This window comes from Ranitomeya variabilis, chromosome 2, assembly GCF_051348905.1.
Source record: "Ranitomeya variabilis isolate aRanVar5 chromosome 2, aRanVar5.hap1, whole genome shotgun sequence".
Taxonomy (NCBI): Eukaryota; Metazoa; Chordata; class Amphibia; order Anura; family Dendrobatidae; genus Ranitomeya; species Ranitomeya variabilis.
Genome location: NC_135233.1, coordinates 519,732,465 through 519,757,513, shown reverse-complemented (window position 1 = coordinate 519,757,513; position 25,049 = coordinate 519,732,465). Strand labels below are relative to the sequence as shown.

General features: G+C 42.3%; 1 protein-coding gene across 4 annotated transcripts in view; it reads left to right on the top strand.

Annotated features, from left to right (window-relative positions):
* MPPED2 (metallophosphoesterase domain containing 2) overlaps window positions 1-24,382 on the top strand; it is a 289,676-nt gene extending 265,294 nt beyond the window's left edge. For all 4 annotated transcript variants that reach the window (XM_077288056.1, XM_077288058.1, XM_077288057.1 and 1 more), the window contains 2 exons: window positions 13,051-13,164; window positions 24,219-24,382. In XM_077288056.1, coding sequence (XP_077144171.1) covers window positions 13,051-13,164; window positions 24,219-24,337 — 233 coding nt within the window. In that variant the 3' untranslated portion in view covers window positions 24,338-24,382. The remainder of the gene's footprint in view (window positions 1-13,050; window positions 13,165-24,218) is intronic.
* The last annotated feature ends 667 nt before the right edge of the window (window positions 24,383-25,049 follow it).

Genomic DNA, 25,049 nt, shown 5'->3' with positions numbered 1-25,049 from the left:
CACATGTGCAATGTAGACAAGTAGGAGCCGCTCTGCATGGTGATCTGGAGCACTCACATGTGCTATGTAGACAAGTAGGAGCCGCTCTGCATGGTGATCTGTTATGATCTGGTGGCCTAGGAGCAGCATGAGACGTACTCTGGAGAAGGTGGTACCTGTACTGACCGCAGACCCTGAACTTAACACCGCAACTAGAAGTAGCCGTGGAATGTACCTAACACTTCCTAGACATCTCGACACAGCCGGAGGACTAATTACCACTAGAGATAGAAAAGGGAAAACAATCTTGCCTCAGAGAAAATCCCCAAAGGATAGACAGCCCCCCACAAATATTAACTGTGAGAGGAGAGGGAAATAACATACGCAGACTGAAAACAGAATTTAGCAAAGGAGGCCACTCTAGCTAAATAGAAAGGATAGGACAGAGTACTATGCGGTCAGTATTAAAACACTAGAAAATATCCACCACAGAAAATACAAAATCTCCACATCTAACTAAAGACATGGAGGGTATATCTGCATCTCCAGAGATACCAGCTTGGCTGAGCAAATCCTTATACAGACCAAGCTGGACAAGACAAAACATGGAAAAGAACATGAACAATCAGGCCCACAGCATGTGGACTGCAATAAACAAAGCCAGAACTTCTCTTTGATGAAATGAACAGCAAAGCAAGAGAGACCAGGCAGGGAAATGAATCCTCCAGGAAACAATGGACAACTGGCACTGACTAAAGGGTCAAGCAAGACTAAATAGCCCAATCAGAATTGCAATAAGTGGACACACCTGATAAATGCTGCGATCCAAAGACAGCAGCGCTACCACTTATAACCACCGGAGGGAGCCCAAGAACAGAATTCACAACAGTACCCCCCCCTTGAGGAGGGGTCACCGAACGCTCACCAGAGCCCCCAGGCCGATCAGGACGAGCCAAATGAAAGGCACAAACCAAATCATCAGCATGAACATCGGACGCAACAACCCAAGAATTATCCTCCTGGCCATAACCCTTCCATTTGAAAAGATACTGAAGCTTCCGCCTCGAAAAACGAGAATCCAAAATCTTCTCAACCACATACTCCAACTCCCCATCAACCAACACCGGGGCAGGAGGATCAACAGAGGGAACAACAGGCACCACATATTTCCGCAACAAAGATCTATGAAAAACATTATGGATGGAAAAAGAGCCCGGAAGGGCCAAACGAAAAGACACCGGATTGATAATCTCAGAAATCTTATAAGGACCAATAAACCGAGGCTTGAACTTAGGGGAAGAAACCTTCATAGGAACATGACGGGAAGACAACCAGACCAAATCCCCAACCCGAAGCCGGGAACCAACACACCGACGACGGTTAGCAAAACGCTGAGCCTCCTCCTGAGACAACACCAAATTGTCCACAACATGAGCCCAAATCTGCTGCAACCTGTCAACCACAGAGTCCACCCCAGGACAATCAGAAGGCTCAACCTGCCCTGACGAAAAACGAGGATGAAAACCAGAATTACAAAAGAAGGGTGAAACCAAGGTAGCAGAACTAGCCCGATTATTAAGGGCAAACTCAGCCAATGGCAAGAAAGCCACCCAATCGTCCTGATCAGCAGACACAAAGCATTTCAAATAAGTTTCCAAAGTCTGATTAGTTCGCTCGGTTTGGCCATTTGTCTGAGGATGAAACGCGGAAGAAAAAGACAAATCAATGCCCAGCCTAGCACAAAAGGCTCGCCAAAACCTAGAAACAAACTGAGAACCTCTGTCAGACACAATATTCTCTGGAATGCCATGCAAACGAACCACATGCTGAAAAAACAATGGAACCAAATCAGAAGAGGAAGGCAACTTAGGCAAAGGCACCAAATGAACCATCTTAGAAAACCGGTCACAAACCACCCAGATAACCGACATCCTCTGGGAAACCGGAAGATCTGAAATAAAATCCATAGAAATATGCGTCCAAGGCCTCTCAGGGACCGGCAAAGGCAAAAGCAACCCACTAGCGCGGGAACAGCAAGGCTTGGCCCGCGCACAAGTCCCACAGGACTGCACAAAAGAACGCACATCCCGTGACAAAGAGGGCCACCAAGAGGACCTACCAACCAAATCTCTGGTACCAAAAATCCCAGGATGGCCAGCCAACACAGAACAATGAACCTCAGAAATCACTTTACTAGTCCATCTGTCAGGAACAAACAGTTTTCCCACTGGACAGCGATCAGGTTTATCAGCCTGAAATTCCTGAAGAGCCCGTCGTAAATCAGGGGAGATAGCAGAAAGAATCACCCCTTCCTTCAGAATGCCGACGTGCTCAAGGACCCCAGGAGAAGCAGGCAAAAAGCTCCTAGAGAGGGCATCCGCCTTAACATTCTTAGAACCCGGAAGGTACGAGACCACAAAATCAAAACGGGAGAAAAACCGGGACCATCGGGCCTGTCTAGGATTCAGCCGTTTGGCAGACTCGAGGTAAATCAGATTCTTATGATCAGTCAAGACCACAATATGGTGCTTGGCCCCCTCAAGCCAATGACGCCACTCCTCAAATGCCCACTTCATAGCCAACAACTCACGATTGCCGACATCATAATTGCGTTCCGCAGGCGAAAACTTTCGAGAAAAGAAGGCACACGGTTTCAACAAGGAACCATCAGAACTCCTCTGAGACAAAACGGCCCCTGCCCCAATCTCAGAAGCGTCAACCTCAACCTGAAATGGAAGGGAGACATCCGGCTGACGCAACACTGGGGCAGAAGTAAATCGGCGTTTAAGCTCCTGAAAGGCAGAAACAGCCGCAGAGGACCAATTCGTCACATCAGCGCCCTTCTTTGTCAAATCGGTCAGGGGTTTAACCACACTGGAGAAGTTGGCAATGAAACGGCGATAAAAATTAGCAAAGCCCAAAAATTTCTGAAGGCTCTTCACAGAAGTGGGCTGGATCCAATCATGAATGGCCTGAACCTTAACCGGATCCATTTCTATAGATGAAGGAGAAAAAATGAAGCCCAAAAAGAAACCTTCTGTACTCCAAAGAGGCACTTAGACCCCTTCACGAACAAAGCATTATCACGAAGGATCTGAAATACCATCCTGACTTGTTTCACATGAGACTCCCAATCATCTGAAAAAATCAAAATATCATCCAAATATACAATCATGAATTTATCATGAAATTATCAAGATAATTCCGAAATATATCATGCATGAAGGACTGAAACACAGATGGGGCATTAGAGAGCCCGAATGGCATCACAAGGTATTCAAAAATGGCCCTCGGGCGTATTAAACGCAGTTTTCCATTCATCACCCTGTTTAATACGAACAAGATTATATGCCCCTCGAAGGTCAATCTTAGTAAACCAACTAGCCCCCTTAATCCTAGCAAACAAATCAGAAAGCAAAGGCAAAGGGTATTGGAATCTGACCGTGATCTTATTCAAGAGGCGATAATCAATACAGGGTCTCAAGGAGCCATCCTTCTTGGCAACAAAAAAAAAACCTGCTCCCAATGGTGAAGAAGATGGCCGAATATGCCCCTTCTCCAAAGACTCCTTAACATAACTCCGCATAGCGGCATGTTCTGGCACAGACAGGTTAAAAAGTCGGCCCTTAGGGAACTTACAGCCTGGAATCAAGTCGATAGCACAATCATAGTCCCTATGTGGTGGAAGGGAACCGGACTTGGGCTCATCAAATACATCCTGGAAATCTGAGAAAAACTCAGGAATTTCAGAAGAGGGGGAGGAGGTAATTGACATCAAAGGAACGTCACCATGAACCCCCTGACAACCCCAACTAGTCACAGACATAGATTTCCAATCTAATACCGGATTATGCACCTGTAACCATGGGAAACCCAGCACAATAGCATCATGCAAATTATGCAACACCAGAAAACGACAATCTTCCTGATGAGCTGGCGCCATGCACATGGTCAGCTGTGTCCAAAACTGAGGTTTATTTTTAGCCAGCGGTGTAGCATCAATGCCCCTCAAAGGAATAGGACTCTGCAAAGGCTGCAAAGGGAACCCACAACGTCTGGCAAACTCTAAGTCCATTAAGGTTAAAGCGGCGCCTGAATCCACAAATGCCATGACAGAAAATGACGATAATGAGCAGATCAGGGTCACAGATAACAGAAATTTAGGTTGTACAGTACTGATGGTAACAGAACTAGCGATTCTCTTAGTACGCTTAGGGCAATCAGAAATAACATGAGCAGAATCGCCGCAGTAAAAACACAACCTATTTTGACGTCTGAATCCTTGTCGTTCAGCTCTAGACACAATCCTATCACACTGCATAGGCTCAGGACTCCGCTCAGAAGACAACGCCACAGAGCGCACAACTCTGCGCTCGCGCAAGCGCTGATCAATCTGAATGGCCAGAGACATAGAATCACTCAGACCAGCAGGCGTGGGGAACCCCACCATAACATCTTTAACAGATTCCGAAAGACCCTTTCTGAAAATTGCAGCCAAGGCATCCTCATTCCATCTAGTCAGCACAGACCATTTTCTAAATTTCTGGCAATACAATTCTGCCGCTTCTTGACCCTGAGGCAGGGCCAACAAGGTCTTCTCAGCATGATTCACTGAATTAGGTTCATCATACAATAACCCTAGCGCTTGAAAAAAGTTGTCTACGTTAAGCAAAGCAGGATTTCCAGCTTCCAGGGAGAACGCCCAATCCTGAGGGTCACCGCGCAGCAGAGAAATGACTATTTTAACCTGCTGGATGGGATCACCAGAGGAACGGGGTTTCAGAGCTAAAAACAGTTTACAATTATTTTTAAAGCTCAAAAATTTGGACCTGTCCCCGAAAAACAAATCAGGAGTTGGAATTCTAGGCTCTAAAACCGGAGTCTGAACGATATAATCGGAAATACCCTGTACTCTAGCAGCAAGCTGGTCCACACGAGAAGCCAATCCCTGAACATCCATGCCAGCGCCAAACTCCTGAACCACCCAGAGGTAAAGAGGAAAGAAAAGGCACAACAGACTACAGAAAAAAAAATGGCTCAGCACTTTCCTTTCCTTCTTCTGAGATGCAATTAACTCATTGTTGGCCAGTTGTACTGTTATGATCTGGTGGCCTAGGAGCAGCATGAGACGTACTCTGGAGAAGGTGGTACCTGTACTGACCGCAGACCCTGAACTTAACACCGCAACTAGAAGTAGCCGTGGAATGTACCTAACACTTCCTAGACATCTCGACACAGCCGGAGGACTAATTACCCCTAGAGATAGAAAAGGGAAAACTATCTTGCCTCAGAGAAAATCCCCAAAGGATAGACAGCCCCCCACAAATATTGACTGTGAGAGGAGAGGGAAATAACATACGCAGACTGAAAACAGAATTTAGCAAAGGAGGCCACTCTAGCTAAATAGAAAGGATAGGACAGAGTACTATGCGGTCAGTATTAAAACACTAGAAAATATCCACCACAGAAAATACAAAATCTCCACATCTAACTAAAGACATGGAGGGTATATCTGCATCTCCAGAGATACCAGCTTGGCTGAGCAAATCCTTATACAGACCAAGCTGGACAAGACAAAACATGGAAAAGAACATGAACAATCAGGCCCACAGCATGTGGACTGCAATAAACAAAGCCAGAACTTATCTTTGATGAAATGAACAGCAAAGCAAGAGAGACCAGGCAGGGAAGTGAATCCTCCAGGAAACAATGGACAACTGGCACTGACTAAAGGGTCAAGCAAGACTAAATAGCCCAATCAGAATTGCAATAAGTGGACACACCTGATAAATGCTGCGATCCAAAGACAGCAGCGCTACCACTTATAACCACCGGAGGGAGCCCAAGAACAGAATTCACAACAGTGATCTGGAGCATTCACATGTGCTATGTAGACAAGTAGGAGCCGCTTTGCATGGTTATCTGGAGCACTCACATGTGCTATGTAGACACGTAGTAGCCGCTCTGCATGGTGATGTGGAGCACTCACATGTGCTATGTAGACAAGTAGGAGCCGCTCTGCATGGTTATCTGGAGCACTCACATGTGCTATGTAGACAAGTAGGAGCCACTTTGCATGGTTATCTGGAGCACTCACATGTGCTATGTAGACAAGTAGGAGCCGCTCTGCATGGTGATGTGGAGCGCTCACATGTGCTATGTAGACAAGTAGTAGCTGCTCTGCATGGTGATGTGGAGAGCTCACATGTGCTATGTAGACAAGTAGAAGCCGCTCTGCATGGTGATGGGGAGCGCTCAGATGTGCTATGTAGACAAGTAGGAGCCGCTCTGCATGGTGATGTGGAGCACTCACATGTGCAATGTAGACAAGTAGGAGCCGCTCTGCATGGTGATCTGGAGCACTCACATGTGCTATGTAGACAAGTAGGAGCCGCTCTGCATGGTTATCTGGAGCACTCACATGTGCTATGTAGACAAGTAGGAGCCACTTTGCATGGTTATCTGGAGCACTCACATGTGCTATGTAGACAAGTAGGAGCCGCTCTGCATGGTGATGGGGAGCGCTCACATGTGCTATGTAGACAAGTAGGAGCCGCTCTGCATGGTGATGGGGAGCGCTCACATGTGCTATGTAGACAAGTAGGAGCCGCTCTGCATGGTGATCTGGAGCACTCACATGTGCTATGTAAACACGTAGTAGCCGCTCTGCATGGTGATGTTGAGCACTTACTTGTGCTATGTAGACAGGTAGTAGCCGCTCTGCATGGTGATGTGGAGCACTCACACGTGCTATGTAGACAAGTAGTAGCCGCTCTGCATGGTTATCTGGAGCACTCACGACACGTAGGAGCCGCTCTGCATGGTGATCTGGAGCACTCACATTTGCTATGTAGACAAGTAACTAATCTTGGCATGTGTCACCGTAGTACCCAGATCTTGCACCATTGCAGCACAGTGCATTGTCTTCCTCCTGGGCCCCCTATAATGTGGAGGCTGCTTTTATTGTTAGATTTCGATCTTACAAAATCTGCATAAAGCAATGTAGTGTAACAAGTTTTTCTTGTGGGGATTTAAAAGCACAATCTCTCTTAATTACCTTTTATTGAAGAGTCCCTGCTGTGTAAATTGAGATGTTGCGAGGATGCGACAAACTACATCCTTGAGTTTCATTTAACCTCTCTGAGACTCTACTAGGATTAGCCATCCATTGGCATTCAGTGGGTTAATACGATTGAAGAACAAGAAAGGGCCAGCCTTCAGCAAAACTCTCTTATATTCTGTTACTTTTTTTTTTTTTAGATTTTTTTTTATTGTGTACTTGTAGCTCCCCCCATCTTTGTGTGGCGATTGCCTCTGGTTGGAGAAGGGTTAGTGGAGGATTGAGGTTTTACATTTCAATTAAGGAATTTCTTTAGTTGTTTTAGAGGAAATGGGGTTAAAAAAAAGCTTCATCTATCAAGCAGACTTTATTCTTTAAACTAAATATATCAGAGAAGTGGAATTTTAAAACAATGATAGCTCTCCCCATCACAGATGTAAGGGTACCGTCACACAGTGCCATTTTGATCGCTACGACGGCACGATCCGTGACGCTCACAGTGCAGAGAAGCTGAGACGCCGGAGGACAGACACTGGAATGTGAGTATGTACTGTTTGTTTTTTTTACGTTTACGCTGGTAACCACGGTAAACATCGGGTTACTAAGCGCGGCCCTGCGCTTAGTTACCCGATGTTTACCCTGGTTACAAGCGAACACATCGCTGGATCGCTGTCACACACAACGATCCAGCGATGTCAGCGGGTGATCAAGCGACGAAAGAAAGTTCCATACGATCTGCTACGACGTACGATTCTCAGCAGGATCCCTGATCGCTGCTGCGTGTCAGACACAGCGATATCGTATGGATATCGCTGGAACGTCACGGATCGTACGGTCGTAGCGATCAAAATGTGACTGTGTGACGGTACCCTAACAGAACAAGGTTCGGTAGGGTTTGCTGTCAGATTTGAGGTGTGTTCTGCCATTTAAAGGACTTGTTCAGTCTTTCAGGACCTTCATCTATTATCCTGCAGAGAGCCCCATACATATAGCATCTTACTCTGAAGTATCCATCATGATTTAATTAGGAACATTGTAATCCTTAAAATGTATCTGTCAGTAGGATGGACCACCCAAAGCCGTCAATATGGGCATGTAGGTCCTAGGAAGCTGAATACAATGATACACTGATATCTGTGATCCAATGTCTTATTCCAGAGAAATCTATGTTTTTCTTATATATAAGTGAGCCTTTAAGATCTATGGGCCGGACACTGATTATCCTGAGAATCTGCCACCAAAGATTATTTTAATTGAAAGGAGATGTTACCAGTATGAGGCATGTAATGGCTGACAGTCTTCTCTCCTGATTTTATGTAAGTTCTGGAGGCAGATTCTCAGGAGATCTATGTCCGGCCCATAGATCTTAACAGCTCATTCGCATATAAGAAAAACATAGATTTCTCTGGAATAAGACATCGGATCACAGATAGCACGGTATCATTGTATTCAGCTTCCTATGATCTACAAGCCCATATAGACTGCTTAGGAGGGTTCATCTGCTGACTGATGCCCCTTAATTTTGGGGGGAAATAGCATTGCAGCAAACTGAGTATGTTTACTAGTATTACAGCTGATTACTCTAGGTTTTAGCATCGGGACTCCCTATGATAAGATTATTATCAAGAACCCTAAAAAAACAACAAAAATATCCAAAGAGGACACCACCCTTTAATCATTGCTGGTTCAACATACAGTTTCAGAGAAACTGGTGCCCATTGATACTTAGATTGTATACAATTATTTTATCTGTGAATAGCATTTAGCCATGAGGGATTTTCTGCAGATCTTAAAAATAATGAAGAATATGTCTTAGAAATGACAAAGTATAATAGAAAGTTGTATAACGTTTCATGACCTAATAATGAAGCTGATGTGCATAATGTTCATGTAACTAAAGGCTACTGACTTATTACATTGTGACCATCTTGGCACACACTTCATCAAGTAGACTCCAGGCTTGGATGATTTGCCTCTGTGCAAACCAGTCATACAATCCAAGTCTAGAACTCTGAACACAAATGGTCCTATAAATCATTTGTGATTTATTGAATTCACTTTTCATTTTTTGCCATGTGATAATTGCTGACATTTTAGGCGTCAAATTCTTAAAAATGACTCATGCCCTTAATGATTTTGGCACAAAATAAACAAAATTATTTTTTGTGCTTTTGACCATTTTATACCTTTTTTTCTGTACTATTGGTCGCAAATATAAGAAATATTGAATACTTCTCCAGAAACATTACTCCAGGCAAGGTCTGAAGTGTCCAAAAAATGTGACATTTGGTTAAAGTTGCGTGTCATAAATCTAAAACTTCTGAATAAGCAAAGTTTTGGAGGGAACAAAAGTTACAACAGAAAGATAACTTTACCAAGTGGCCCAAAATGTATGGCGAATAAGTTAAACGGACGTAGTCCTACATTGTCTCCACCTCTTCTCCCTTACCGCTATGTTTTTACTGTTATTCTAAAGTATAGACGCCCGTAATGATGAGCGCTGCCTCATTTCTCTTTGGACATCAATGATGAATCTGCCTAGTAAAGAGCATTTCACATAGTACTGAATGACATTGAGTGTTTCTACACCAAAAAGGAAAAGTTGTGTAAATCACAGAATAATTAGACATGATTTGCAGATGAAGAAAAATGGAAACAACATTTTTAAAACCTCTTGATTTAGTAAGTATCAAGTATAAGAGCTACATACAGAAATCCCTGCACTTAAATGTTTCGGCTGCTGTCAGTGAGTAGAGATGAGCGAATTTGATTGAGTCAGGGCTTATTTGGCACGCTATAGCGCTTACTAAATAAGCTGCCAAGGAAACCCGGATACATGGAGCACGCCGGCTGATCAGCTGTTCGGCTCCGCAGCTGCATGTGTCCCCGCTGTGTCACAGTCACAACACGCGCATGGATAGCGTTCTCCATGCATGTGTTGTGACCCAATCAAATTCACTCATCTGTCAGTGAGATCATTAATGGTTGTCTGACGAATGTTCTGCCCCACAGAATGCATTTTGAGCAAATCATCAAAATCTGCTGCTGGCAACTGATTTTTCAATTGCCGATCAATGGCGTCCCAGATGTGCTCAATGGGAGGCAAGTCCGGAAATGCTAAAGACCATGGTAGCACATTTGGGAACTCTGGCTGCTCACAGTAGAACAAACAACATGTGGCCTGGAGTTGTCATGTTGAAAAATGGCTCTTGGGACACTTTGGAGAAATGGCCGTGTTATGACTGTTCGTGTATCTGAAATGAAGACTAAAGGGGCCCAGCTGCTGTATAGTATGCCCTTCCACACCATAATCCTGGGTGTAGGACCGATGTGACATACCCACATGAAGGTGTTTTCCATGTGGACTCTAGACCATTCTCCGGCTATCATTACATCCAAATCAAAAGGGGGACTCATCGCCGAAAAGGATAAACCTCCATTTCCATCTTGCTCTGCACTATGATGACCTTTCAGAGCGGTGGCATTGGGTCAATGGAACATCTATAGCTGGACATCTGGCTTGTGGCTCAATGTCATGCAAACGCCATCTGATGGTTTGTGTAGACACTGTTTGATGCCTTAGGTTTAGTATGTGACAACCAATTTCACTTTCAGTACAGAATGGATGAATCATGTAATTATCGGTGTCCAAAAAGTTATTTTTAAGCGTGGCAACGCCAGGCTGCAGGTTGCTCGTAAGCATCCCACGTGGACTAAACATGCTACCATGGCCTGCAGCATCTCTGGATTTCTCTCCTGTCAAGCACATTAGTCATGTCCGATAATAAAAAAAAAAATCTTCATTGGAGTGCTTCTTTAATAACCTTATTGATAGCAACCAAGGCGTGTAAGTGCGGGTATTTCTGCTGGCGGTGCTCATACTCCATACTGAATAAATTGAGATGTTGTGAAAATATTGTTTGCATTTTTTTCATCGTTACATATGAGTTAGGCTACTTTCACACTTGCGTCGTGTGAGGTACGTCGCAATGCGTCGTTTTGGAGAAAAACGCATCCTGCAAAGTTGCCCGCAGGATGTGTTTTTTCTCCATAGACTTGCATTAGCGACGTATGGCCACACGTCTAATCCGTCGTGCGACGGATGCGTCGTGTTTTGGCGGACCGTCGGCACAAAAAAGTTCCATGTAACTTTTTTTGTGCGTTGCGTCCGCCATTTTTGACCTCGCATGCGCGGCCGAAACTCCGCCACCTCCTCCCCGGACATTACAATGGGGCAGCGGATGCGTTGAAAAACTGCATCTGCTGCCCCCGTTGTGCATTTATTTCGACGTCCCCGTACTGACAGAAGTGTGAAAGTAGCCTTACGTGTATTCATCCTGCTGTGATTTTCATACTTACAAGACATATCCATCTTGAGGTTGCAATTTCAATGTTGTGGAGTATAAATATAGAAATGCCCAATCGGTACAATATGGAAGAGAGATATAGATATGTAAGCGCCTCACCTGCTCCATCTCATATGCTTTTTTTTTTAGTTCTTCTTGGGTAGTTTGTGTGATAATTGATGTTCAGTTTTATGGATTCTCTACATTAACTGTAGAACTAAGTGGCTCTTAAACTGTAAGAGCCATCAATTAGCTGTGACTTCATTGCTAGGTATTCACTTAAGGTTCGGAAAGTCTGCGATTTTAACCTTTGTGCTGCCATGTTCATAACACTTTTTCTGTGGCCAGTGCTCCTGACCGTGGATTTAACTCTTTCATCGACTGTCCAGAATCTGAGCACAAGATAATTCAGTGTCTATAACTTGTGGAATAAGATGATATGATGAGGGCAGATAGTAAAGATTTGTCTCTGCCAAGGAATACAGGCAAATACTTCTCCATCGTATAATACCATCAGGAGTCTAAGTGGCTCCAAATTTATTCTGCAGCAGGACAGTGACCGTAAACACACCAGCAATGCGAAGAAGAGCACGGGGTCATGGAAGTGATATGGTCCCCTTCAGAGCCCTGATCTCAACTTCATTGAGTCCTTCTGGGGTTAGATGAAGAGACAAGGATTTGTACATGCATCATCCACAGAAGATCTGTGGTTACTTCTCCAAGATGTTTGCCACAACCCCCTGCCGAGTTCCTTCAGAAACTGTGTGCAAGTATAGGTAGAAGAGTTGATCCTGTTTTGAAGGCAAATCGTGGTCACCAAATTTCTTTTATTCATTTACTTTGCATTTTGTTAATAAATAAAATGAAGCTGTTACCAGTAATACTTCTGTTTATAAAGCATTCCTACTTTGCAGCATTTTTCCACATTTCACCCACTGCTGTCCGTGTGAGGCGACCATTACCAATTAGAAGGTTTTAGCCTGTTAATGAGTATTTGTATTATCCATGTAATAACAAGTTTAGATCTTATCACATCACTGGCTTCTGAAAATGTTTAATTCCATCAGACCATTTCGATTCCTGAAACGTCTATTGTAGAGACTAGCTGAGTATTCTGGAGGAATTGTGTTTTCGACAGTAGAAAGTGGTGGTCCTGTGACTTGTAAAGACAGAGAAATGCAGCAGATCGTCGGCTGCATGATAAAGCTGAGATATTAAACATCCTTTCCAATATATTCCCCGCTAAATGAAAAAAAAATGCAATTAAGGAAGAGTCTGCAAAAAAAAAAATGAAATGAGAGAATAGGATAAGGGAACTGCTAAATAATTAGGTTACTGCCGGGAAAAAAACGGAGAGGAACTCCAAGGAATAAAGTTAATTCTATCACCCTCGCTTTTATAAATCAAGCTGGTGGGAAAAGAAAATGTTCATTATCTCTGTCAGAACGTTCCATGTTTGGGGTCTCTCTAACATAAAGTGAAGGCTCCTTAAAAGCATTCTGATGGTGTTTAATGGGCGGTGTTCTATTACAGATATTGTAATAAACCTTTTTCATGAATTATGGTTTCCAGCAAAGGCTCCTAGAAGGAAGAACCACCTTTTATTACAGAATATTAAATATACTGATGTTTTATTTTTCTTTTCTTCACTTTTATGTGCATTAGGTTTCCGGGACTGGGTCCCTAAAGAATTACAGAGGGTTGGATGTGTAGAACTTCTTAACACAGTGCAAAGGAGGGTCAGGCCCAAGTTGCATGTATTTGGTGGCATCCATGAAGGTAAGTACATGGCTAACAACTGTCAATTGCTTCTCTGTAGATGAAGTGAAGCTGATTTGGTCATGCTGAGGGATCTGAAGCAAGAGAAGCTATTTGCAGTACCTCTCCACTTTTGCAACAGTGGGATCTTAACAGGGGTATACTGGCTAAAAGAACTGACTTAATATACTTAAACTTTGCAGTATACTAATCCTTTGAATTCTATCGTGTTCTTGCCGATGCCGGGTTCTTGCATGAGGTCTATATGTGTGATGGATGGATGGACATCATGTACAGTTATGTTTAGTTCACCCAACCACTGCAACTCATCTGCCCGGTCAAGTGCGCAACAACCAAATGAGCTCAACCTACACAATTTAGAGGTTGGGTATACTGCAAAGTGTATACATTTTACTTACATTGGACCCAAGTCTTTTAACCTTGAAACTTCTTTTGTAATGGGAAAAAAGTTTTTCATCTCATAGCTGTGCTGAATCAATATCCAGATTGATTCTGACATATCCCCTTGAATTACAAGGGTGCGCATCATAGATATTTTTTTTTCTTAGGATAGATATACAATTCTTAGTAACCACTAAGGCTCGCTCAAAGTCAAGACATAACAGGGATCTAGTAATCGCAAGACGTGCCTAGGATGGCAGCATTCATGTTCCATTAGTGGAAGTTTGCATTGCTGTAGTTTAGCTGCCACAGAGTACCTAAGCATATGCCAGACTGATGCACATCCTTTTGAACATCTCTAACAATTATCCTAGATATTTTTAATCCATACATAATTGCCATATATACCTATGTCACTGTAATGGTGACAGCATGTGGAGAAGGTTCAAGAGCTGAGCTCCGTCCGCAAGCGGTAGCACCAACTATATTACCGTATATAGCCGGTATCTGTGTCTCTGAGCTCTGATCACTGATGCTAGTCTTATACATGGTCGCATGCACTGTGGCTCCCACCGGCCCCTGCTATGTGATCTCCGTGACCAAAGTGTCACCTTGGCAGCCAGGGGCCTACTGATGGCCCCATTCGCTGCCTTCTTGGTACTTCTGTAAAACTCAGTCACAGACTGCCGTCCACAGAATACACATATATTCTGCAATTCAGTGGTATTTGCAATGTATAGAATAGGCAATCAGAAAATCTCAGGTTCAAGTTCCTAGTTAGACTAAAAAAAATAAAGACGTTTTTAAAAATATAAACATGTTATTATTTTTTACCCATTAAAATAAAGACAATAAAAATAAACATATTTGATATGTCTGTGCCTGTAAAAGTGCAGTCTATCCAAATATAAAATTAATTAAACCAATCAGTAAACACTGTGAGAAAAAAAATCCAAGCAACAGAATAGTGGTTTTTTTTAGGAATTACACCCAACTTAATAAAAAGTTATCAAACATTGTCCTCGATTCATTGACATGTATACATGGATTGGCGTAAAAGACTTTGCGCAAAAATTTAGTGGATTTTTTTGTGAGGTTGCTTTTTGGTGGTGCTGAGTAGGATGCAGGTGGAACAGGGTGTGGCAATGACTGCTCATCTAATCCGCCTATCTAGGTCATGATGAGCAGCGGTGTACTTTACACCACAAATCTTACTTCCGTCCCAAATGAGGCATCTACTTCTTTATGACTAAGGCGCCTCTAGGTCCAACAGGCCCCCTCATTAAAACTGGTGTGAATAAGACCAGTCTTGATGAATTTGGACTATTGTATGTACTTTAAATTGCTGTGTTCTATTTATTTATTTTACTCAGTTATATAGCACGATTTATTCCGCAGCACTTTACATTGATCACCATCACTGTCTCCATTGGGGCTCACAATCTAGGTTCCCTATCAGTATGTCTTTGGAGTTTGTGAGGAAACCATAGAATCCGGAGGAAACCCACGCTAACGCAGGGAGAACATACAAATTCCTTGCAGATGTTCTCCTTGATGGGATTTGAACCCAGGACCCCAATTAAAAAGTAAACTCCAGTACTTTTATAAGGTATCTAACAGGTAGTGTTTCCTCTTGTGGAGTCCGCCAAGTCAGCATAAGGAGATTTATAAGCCATGCAATGCTTTTCTGGTCATTTAAATATTCAAATATCCTCTTCAGAGTGGAAAAGGACAAAAACTCTAGTGACACCTATTGGAAGTAGCAATCCTAAAGTAATTATTGACTCTTTAACAAACCTTGCCATATAACTTAGGATAAAACTCCAAACCAGAAACTCTGTTTGCAGACATGTTTACTCCTTATATCCACTGTCAAAGGCTTCTCATCCAGCCAAACAAATGTTCTTGCTTTGCACTGATGAGAGGTAATCACTTCAAAACACATGTCTGCAAATGGCATTTGCCTTCTTTTTAGGATTGCTAAATCCAATATGTGACACTAAAGTTTCTGTCCTCTTACTGATTTTATATACTGTGTAACTTTTTTGCCATAGGAACTATATTAGAAAAAATAAGGGACCAGATTCATCAAGACTGGCGTTAATGCCGGTCTTGATGAGGGGCTGTGCTGGAGTCGGCGTACACCTTTTCATTGATTGAGAGCATTGGACTAGCAGCACACACCTTTGTGTGCGCCTTTCCACAAACACTAACCCCTGCTGGAATAAGATTTGTGGCGTAGCGAATGCCACCACTCGTCATGGATGCAATCTGTTCCGTGTCCCACCCCTGCTCTACCCAGCTGGGAGAAACTGTCATGTAGATGTCAATTTAGGCACAACCCAGTTTTACATAACTAACCCTAAAAATATCACTTTTAATAATGATCTTAAATATTCCAAACAAAACATGCCACCAAAATGACTGAAGTTTGTGCGACAATAAAATAAACAATATATATATATCAAGACGTAGAATCACAGCAAATACATATCCCCATCAATAAGTTATATTTTAATCCTCATATAGCGGTATGATGCGGCTATATCATACAGATGACCACTGCAATAGAGGATTATTTCACTAATCATAGTAGATAGGATAATGGGTGTTCAAAATAATAGCAATGGATATAAATCTCTACTTAATGTCCCCTAGAGTGACCCTTCCTGTCCATAGGGGTTGGCATCCTTAATCGGTACGCTAGGCCTCCACTCACATGTCGTCTGTCTCTGAGATTCCCTATAAATCCCTGTACATGGGTAATCATCAGGATGGCAATATTAATAAGCGGATTTACAGGACAATGTAAAGAACATTCATTTTTTGGGAGAATACACACAGAAGATCCACCAAACCATAAGGTACAGAATAGATAGATTTAATAATAGCCCATCAAAGTAGGGTTCACAAGATAGGCTAAATAATTTACAAACAAGGGGATTATCTCTCAGAACCATGTATGCAATTTTTTAGATCAACAGGTCAGATAAAACATTTGCACATTAATGTTCATGCCTGTAGTGTATGATCTGTTCCTATCCACATCAGACAAGCAGACACATTTTGTGCATTCGTATGTTTATACGTGTATGACATATGCCATGATAGTAATCAATGAAAATAACAATGTTTCACTTTCATCTCATATAGTGCAGGAGACAATCTAGCAACTGATATATCTACAGTGAGAGAAAGAGGTATTTGATCCCTTGCTGATTTTGTAAGTTTGCCCACTGATGAAGACATGAACAGTGTATAACTTTAAGGGTAGGTTAATTTTAACATTGAGGGATAGAATATCAAAAATATAATCCAGAAAATCTCACTGTATAAATTATATACATTTATTTGCATTTTGCAGTGAGAAATAAGTATTTGATCCCCTACCAGCCATTAAGAGTTCTGACTCCTACAGACCAGTTAGACGCTCCTAATCAACTCATTACCTGCATTAAAGACAGCTGTCTTACATAGTCACCTTTATAAAAGACTTCTGTCCACAGACTCAATTAATCAGTCAGACTCTAACCTCTACAACATGGGCAAGACCAAAGAGCTTTGTCAGAGACAACATCATACACCTGTACAAAGCTGGAATGGGATACAAAACCATAAGTAAGACACTGAGTGAGAAGGAGACAACTGTTGGTGCAATGATAAGAAAATGGAAGAAATACAAAATGACTGTCAATCGACATCGATCTAGGGCACCATGCAAAATCTCACCTCGTGGGGTATCTTTGATCATGAGGGAGGTGAGAGATCAGCCTAAAACTACACAGGGGGAACTTGTTAATTATCTCAAAGCAGCTGGGACCACAGTCACCAAGAAAACCATTGCTGACACATTACGCCGTAAAGGTTTAAAATCCTGCAGTGCTTGCAAGGTCCCCCTGGTCAAGAAGGCACATGTGCAGGCTCGTCTGAAGTTTGCCAATGAACACCTGGATGATTCAGTGAGTTATTGGCAGAAGGTGCTGTGGTCAGATGATACAGAAATTGAGCTCTTTGGCATTAACTCAACTCGCCATGTTTGGAGGAAGAGAAATACTGCTTATGACCCAAAGAAAACCGTCCCCACTGTCAAGCATGGAGGTGGAAACATTATGTTTTTGGGGGTGTTTCTCTGCTAAGGGCACAGGACTACTTCACTGCATCAATGGGAGAATGGATGGAACCATGTACCATACAGTCCTTAGTGACAACCTCTTTCCCTCCGCCAGGACATTAAAAATGGGTCGGGACTGACAAGGCAACAAAAGAGTGGCTCAGAAAGCAGCACATTAAGGCCATGGAGTGGCCTAGCCAGTCTCCAGACCTTAATCCCTTAGAAAACGTATGGAGGGAGTTGAAGCTCCGAGTTGTTAAGTGACAACCTCAAAATCTTAATGATTTAGAGATGATCTGCAAGAGGAGTGGATCAAAATTCCTCCTGACATATGCGCAAACCTCATAATCAACTACAAAAAATGTCTAACTGCTGTGCTTGCCAACAAGGGTTTTGCCACCAAGTATTAAGTCTTATTTGCCAAAGAAAACAAACACTTATTTCTCACTACAAAATGCAAATAAATGTACCGTACATACTCGAGTATAAGCCGAGATTTTCAGCCCAAATTTTTGGGCTGAAAGTGCCCCTCTCGGCTTATACTCGAGTCACGGTCTGTGGCAGGGTCGGCGGGTGCGGGGGAGAGGGCGCTGAGGCATACTCACCTAGTCCCGTCGCTCCTGGCGCTCCCCCTGCCCATCCCACGGTCTTCGGGTGCCGCAGCTCTTCCCCTGTTCAGCGGTCACGTGGGACCGCTCATTAAACTTATGAATATGGACTCCACTCCCATAGGGGTGGAGCCGCATAGTCATTTCTCTAATCAGCGGTGCCGGTGACCGCTGATAGAGGAAGAGGCTGCGGCACCCGGAGACCAGCTGTCCGGGGGAAGGAGCGGGACGCCGGGAGCAGGTAAGTATCGCATATTTACCTGTCCACGTTCCACACGCCGAGCGCCGCTCCATCTTCCCGGCATCTCTCCGCTCTGACTGTGCAGGTCAGAGGGCGCGATGACACATATAGTGTGCGCGGCGCCCTCTGCCTGATCAGTCAGTGCGGAGAGACGCCGGGACCGGACGCTGGGGAGCTGCAAGCAAGAAAGGTGAGTGTTTTTTTTTTTTTATTGCAGCAGCAGCACCAGCATTAGATATGGAGCATCTATGGGGCCAAACTGAACGCTGCAGAGCATTCCATATGGGGCAGCTTTATAATGAGCATCTATGGGGCCAAACTGAACGGTGCAGAGCATATAGGGCACAGCTATATATGGAGCATCTATGGGGCCAAACTGAACGGTGCAGAGCATATAGGGCACAGCTATATAAGGAGCATCTATGGGGCCAAACTGAACGGTGCAGAGCATATAGGGCACAGCTATATAAGGAGCATCTATGGGGCCAAACTGAACAGTGCAGAGCATATAGGGAACAGATTTATAATGAGCATCTATGGGGCCAAACTGAACGGTGCAGAGCATATAGGGCACAGCTTTATATGGAGCATCTATAGGGCCATAATGAACAGTGCTGAGCATTGTATATGTGGCACAGCTTTATATGGAGCATCTATGGGGCCATAATGAACGGTGCAGAGCATTCTATATGGCACAGCTTTATATGGAGCATCTATGGGGCCAAACTGAACGGTGCAGAGCATATATGGCACAGCTTTATAAGGAGCATCTATGGGACCATAATGAACGGTGCAGAGCATTATATATGTGGCACAGCTTTATATGGAGCATCTATGGGGCCATAATGAATGGTGCAGAGCATTATATATGTGGCACAGCTTTATATGGAGCATCTATGGGGCCATAATGAACGGTGCAGAGCATTCTATATGGCACTGCTATATATGGATAATATATGGGGCAATAATCAATGGTATGGAGCATTATATATGGCACAGCTTTATATGGAGCATCTATGGGGCAATAATGAATGGTATGGAGCATCTATTTTTATTTTTGAAATTCACCGGTAGCTGCTGCATTTTCCACCCTAGGCTTATACTTGAGTCAATAAGTTTTCCCAGTTTTTTGTGGCAAAATTAGGGGGGTCGGCTTATACTCGGGTCGGCTTATACTCGAGTATATACGGTATATAATTTATACAGTGTGATTTTCTGGATTTTATTTTTGATATTCTATCTCTACATGTTAAAATTAACTTACCCTTAAAATTATAGACTGTTCATTTCTTTGTCAATGGGCAAACTTACAATATCAGCAAGGGATCAAATACTTATTATATACTTATTTCCCCCACTGTATATAGTTAAACACATAAATCTTATGAATAAATTAGTGTTATGGTAGAATCATATATGGTAATAAACGATGTGTGTCATGGTACTTATCCATCCACATGTTGGTCTTCAGTGTATCTCGATGAATTTGCCCACTGGATATTAGTTCAAAGGAGATCTATGGTTACAGGATCCATATGTAATTATCTTGCATATGTATTGCCAAGCCTTAGCGTTCAAAGCTTTTTCCCTAAAATTCTGACTTGAACCTTTTGATGAATTGGACATAAGATGTTATTTTACTTTTGGAGAGCAAAAATCAGTAGTGGATGCCATGTCTTATTTTCAGAGCCACTGATTACCTAAACAGTGGAAACCCCCTACGAGTGAACCGATTTTGGAAAATACACCCCTCAAGGAATTTACATAGAAATGTATTGAACCCACAAGTGCTTCACAGGATTTTATAATGTTGAGCCGTGAAAATGAAGAAATACATTTTCCCCTCAAAATGTGTTGCTTCAGCCCCAAATTTTTCATTTTCACCAAGGTAACAGAAGAAAATGGACCATACAATTTGCTGTGCAGTACCCTATTTGTGGTGGAAAACTGATGTTTGGCCACACGGCAGGGCTCGGAAGGGAAGGAGCACCAATTGAATTCTGGCTGTAACAGTGGATGTCAATTCACATTTGACTTTCCATCTGACATTCCAAAACAGCAGAAACCCTCATAAGTAACCCCATTGTGGAAACTATACCTCTTAAGGAATTGATCTAGGGGGTATAGTGAACATTTTTAACCCTCAGGCGGTTCACATCATTGAGTCAGTGGAAAATTATTTTTTTTCCATTAAAATGCTACTTTGGCCTCAAGTTTTCAATTTTCAAAAGATATAAAAGGAGAAAATGGACCACAAAATGTTACACAATTTCTCTTGAGTACGCCAATACCTCATATTTTGTTGAAAACAACTTCGGAGGCACAGTGCAAACCTCAGAATGGAAGAAGTGCCATATTATAGTGCCCATTTTATTGGAATGGTTTGTGGGTTCCATGTTACATTGGCAGAGCCCATGAGGTGCCAGAACAGCAGAACCCCCCCAATAATAAGTGATGTCATTTTACAAAGTATACTAAAATTAGTCACACAATTTCTGGTGAACGTAGAAATACCCCAATGTGGCTGTACAGTACTGCAAGACTTGGGGGGTGGGGGGGTGTTGAGGGATGGGGCGCCCCTAAGGGTATGTGCCCCTGGTCAGGAATCTGCAGCGCTTTGGACACAGCACATGTCTGCTTCGGCCGGCTTTTGAACGCAGGTGATTCCGCATGTGTTGAACCATGTGGAATCACCGCGTCCAATACATTGTACAGGTGACATTTATCTTGCAGAGACTCGCGTCTCCGCAAGATAAATAGACATACTGCGGTCTGGAAAGATGCGCCGCATATCCGTCTCCACGGGTGATTCGCGGGTGTCTCAGCACGCATAGTGGAGACAGGACTTCTTAAAATCCCATCCACTATGCTGTAACATCTGGACGCTGCGGGTTGGATGCTGCGGATGTATGCAGCGTCCAACCTGCAGTGTTTACTGACTGTGGGAACATACCCTTAGTGCCAGAAGAACAGAATTTCCCCTCTATTAACCCAATTTTGGACATTGCACGCCTCTGGGAATTTATCTGCAGTTACGATTTTGACTGCATGGGTGTTTTCCAGAAACAAGCAGTAAAGAATGCTACCAAGTGAAAATTGCAAATCTGCCATTGTAGTGCCCATACATTTTGCCCAGCTCATGTTTCTGGAGACATTCACCCCGTAAGTTAAGCGTGCTCTCATCGATACAGAAGTATGAAACGTAGACGCTGAAAGATGTTTAGGCAAGCACTGGTGCTCAGAAGGGATTTGGATTTGGGAATGCAGAATTTATTTTGGGGGACAAGGAGCCATTTCGCTTTTCGAGAGCCTTTGTGGTACCAGTACCGTGGAAGCCCCCTATATTTCCATTGACAGATTATGGACCTGAGTGGGAATTTCCTTTTTTTGTGGTTTGAGTTGAAGCTTTTATTGGAAACATTTTCCATAATATTTTGGGTCACATTTATCCTGTGCTCTATGCTGGGCAGTTACATTGGGGTTTCCATCTAAATCTCAGAATAACGTGACTCGGATAAAACCACCAAGGGATCCATTCGCTATAATGGCCTCTATTCAGAGATGCACAAAACTGTGGTTGACCGCTCTTGTATGCATGTTTAAAAAGACGGAAACCATCATAGGCCAGAAGACATCCACAGTGCCTCAATCTGCCTCACTATGGTGAATCTTCTGCCTGGGGTTCCATCGGAATCATGTATTTCTGAGACTTACACGGAAACCCTGATGCAAGTGCTCTTCGCAGAGTGCAGGATAAATGTGAGCCGAGCCTTTCTGCGAACTTTGAGGCAGAATGAAGAGTAGGTCAAGAATTGGTTTCATTTATTTTTTTACGTAGTTGCTCGTGTCACACACTAAAAGATGCTTTTTTTAAAACAAAAGTTTTTGCACCTCAATATTTTGAGAGCTATAATTTTTCTATATTTCTGCCAACAGAGTAGTGTGAGGACTTGTTTTTTGTAGGACGAGTTGACGTTTTTATTGGTACCATTTTCGGCCACATAACTTTTTTGATCACTTTCTATTAACATTTTTGGGAGGCAGAATGAACTTTTAACAGCAATTAAGGAATTGTTTTTTGGGGCTTTACCATGCGGTAAAAGTGATAAAAGAACTTTATTCCTTGCATCCATACGATTACAGTGATATCACATTTATATAATTTTTTTATGTTTTGCCGCTTTTACACAATAAAAATTTTTTAAAATATTTTATAGAAAAAATAATTGTTTTTGCATCAATCTTTTCTAAGAGCGATAGCATTTTTATTTCTCTGCTCATGGGGCTGTATTGCAACTTGTTTTTTGTGGGACAAGATTTTTTAGCGATATTGTAATACTTATGTTCACTTTTTTTATTGCATTTTATTCCACTTTTTGTTTGGCAGTATGATGAAAAAGCATAGTATAGTTTTCTTAGCACTTTTTTTATGGTGTTCTCTGAAGGGCTTAACTAGTGGGACAGATTTATAGGTAAGGTCGTACTGGAAGCGACAACACCAAATATGTGTACTGTATTTGTTTTTATTGTTCCATAAAGTTATGTATCTATTGGATTAGTATTTTTCCAATTTTTTTAGTTTTTTTATTTTGTGCTTTTTTTAAATATTTTTACATTTTTAATTTTTTTGGAGACTTTTTTGCCTTGTTTCAGGATGGACATCAACTTTCCCTGCTCTGATTGTAGATCTAATACTCTGCAATGCTTTTGCATTGCATAGCTTTAGCTCGGTGCATCACAGATGGGGAGCAGGCATGTCAGCACCTGCTCTGCGCATGAGCTTACAGCCTGCCATACCTGGTTACCCCCACAGCCATCTGTCAGCACAGGGTCACCGTGGAGATCATCGGTACAAAGCGATCGCAATCGCGTTGACGATCAGAGCAGAGAAAGGGCTCCCTCCCTCTGCTATGCCAATTGATGTCGCTGTACTATTGACAGCGGCATTAAAGGGTTAAACGCCCATGATCGGCACGAACACTGATTGTAGGTGTTGCCCCAGGGTGTCAGCTCTCATATAGCCCTGACATCCATTTTTGCACCATCGCTCGGAGTGAGCCTGCGTGACTGTCACGCCATACATCTACCGTGGTCTGTGGGAACGCACCTCCCGCAGCACCTTACATGTACGGTGGATGTCGTGAAGGGGTTAATACAAAGATAGCTGTTCACAAAATCCATGTATGTAGATGGAATAGTTGCTGTCAGTCTATTAAACATCATTATGACCATATGATAACTGACTGAATGGTGTATTCTTCCTCATGGTCATATGGTCTTCTCCTTGACAAAGATGGTCTACAAGTCTTATGGAAATATTTATATCTATTAAGCCTGCAGTATCTTTTGTTACCACAGAATTCAATTCTTTACCATTTAAAACCTAAGTATTAGTATATTTTGTACTTGGGGGAATATAGTCCGTGGGAGTTTTCATGGGACGCCACAGATTTACTAGGTGGGAGGACATTTGTACCTTAAATGACTTGACAACAGCGTAGTGGAAGAAAACAGTTGGTGATTATTTTTCTGCTTATTAAGGCTGCATGTTGTGTTTGTAAGAATCTAAAAATGAAAGCTCCTTACTCTGTGTAAAGAGGATTATGGCTCGACTTTATTTCCATGCCGCCGTAGCTTATAGCATTCTGGCTTAGGGCTTGTGCAGTTGTTCCACCTCACTTGTCTGTATTACAATATAACCTTCATTTTGCAGGTTACGGGATTATGACTGATGGTTACACAACGTACATCAATGCCTCAACGTGTACAGTCAGCTTTCAACCAACCAATCCTCCCATTATTTTTGACCTTCCCAATCCCCAAGGATCATGAAGACCCTTTGCACTTCGGAAAAAAAATGGGTCTATAAACTGATAACTGCATTTTGTTCCCCCATTTAATTTTAATAATAAAACAATTTCTGTTGGTATTTGTAACTATTTAAAGCTGTTTTTCCTCATCTTCCTTTCAGTTTTGGTACAAAAAAATTCAAGATTTTTTAAAAATCTACTCTTAAGTTATCATCTATTATTGTGTCCTCAGAACTCTGTTGTAAATTGTACATATCCCAGGAAGGTCCCCAAACTATACAGTACATCACATTAGATAAATATAAAAAAGCTATGTTTTTTTAACCACCGGGATTTGCACAATCTAATATTTTTGTTTTGTGTGTAATTGTATTTTTTTTAATTGTTATTGAATTTGTGTGCTTTTTCTATCACCTCAAGGTGCATTTTACATTGTTTTTTTTTCTCCATTTTTGTAGTTTGTTTTTAGTTAAGGCAAACCTTTGTTCATCTATTGTTATTGTTATTATTAATTCATTACTTTTGCGCTTTTTTTTTTTTTATTAAATTATTTTTTATCTTTATTATGTATTGGGCTGAAACAGCTGTAAAGAAATTGTATGCCATACATTAACATGTAAATGCAAAACTCTTTTTAAATATGGATTTATATATATAAGTATTTTTTTCTGTGTTACATAATGTTGGAATTATTATTGGCAGTTTTTGGCACCTGCAAAAGTATAAAATACATT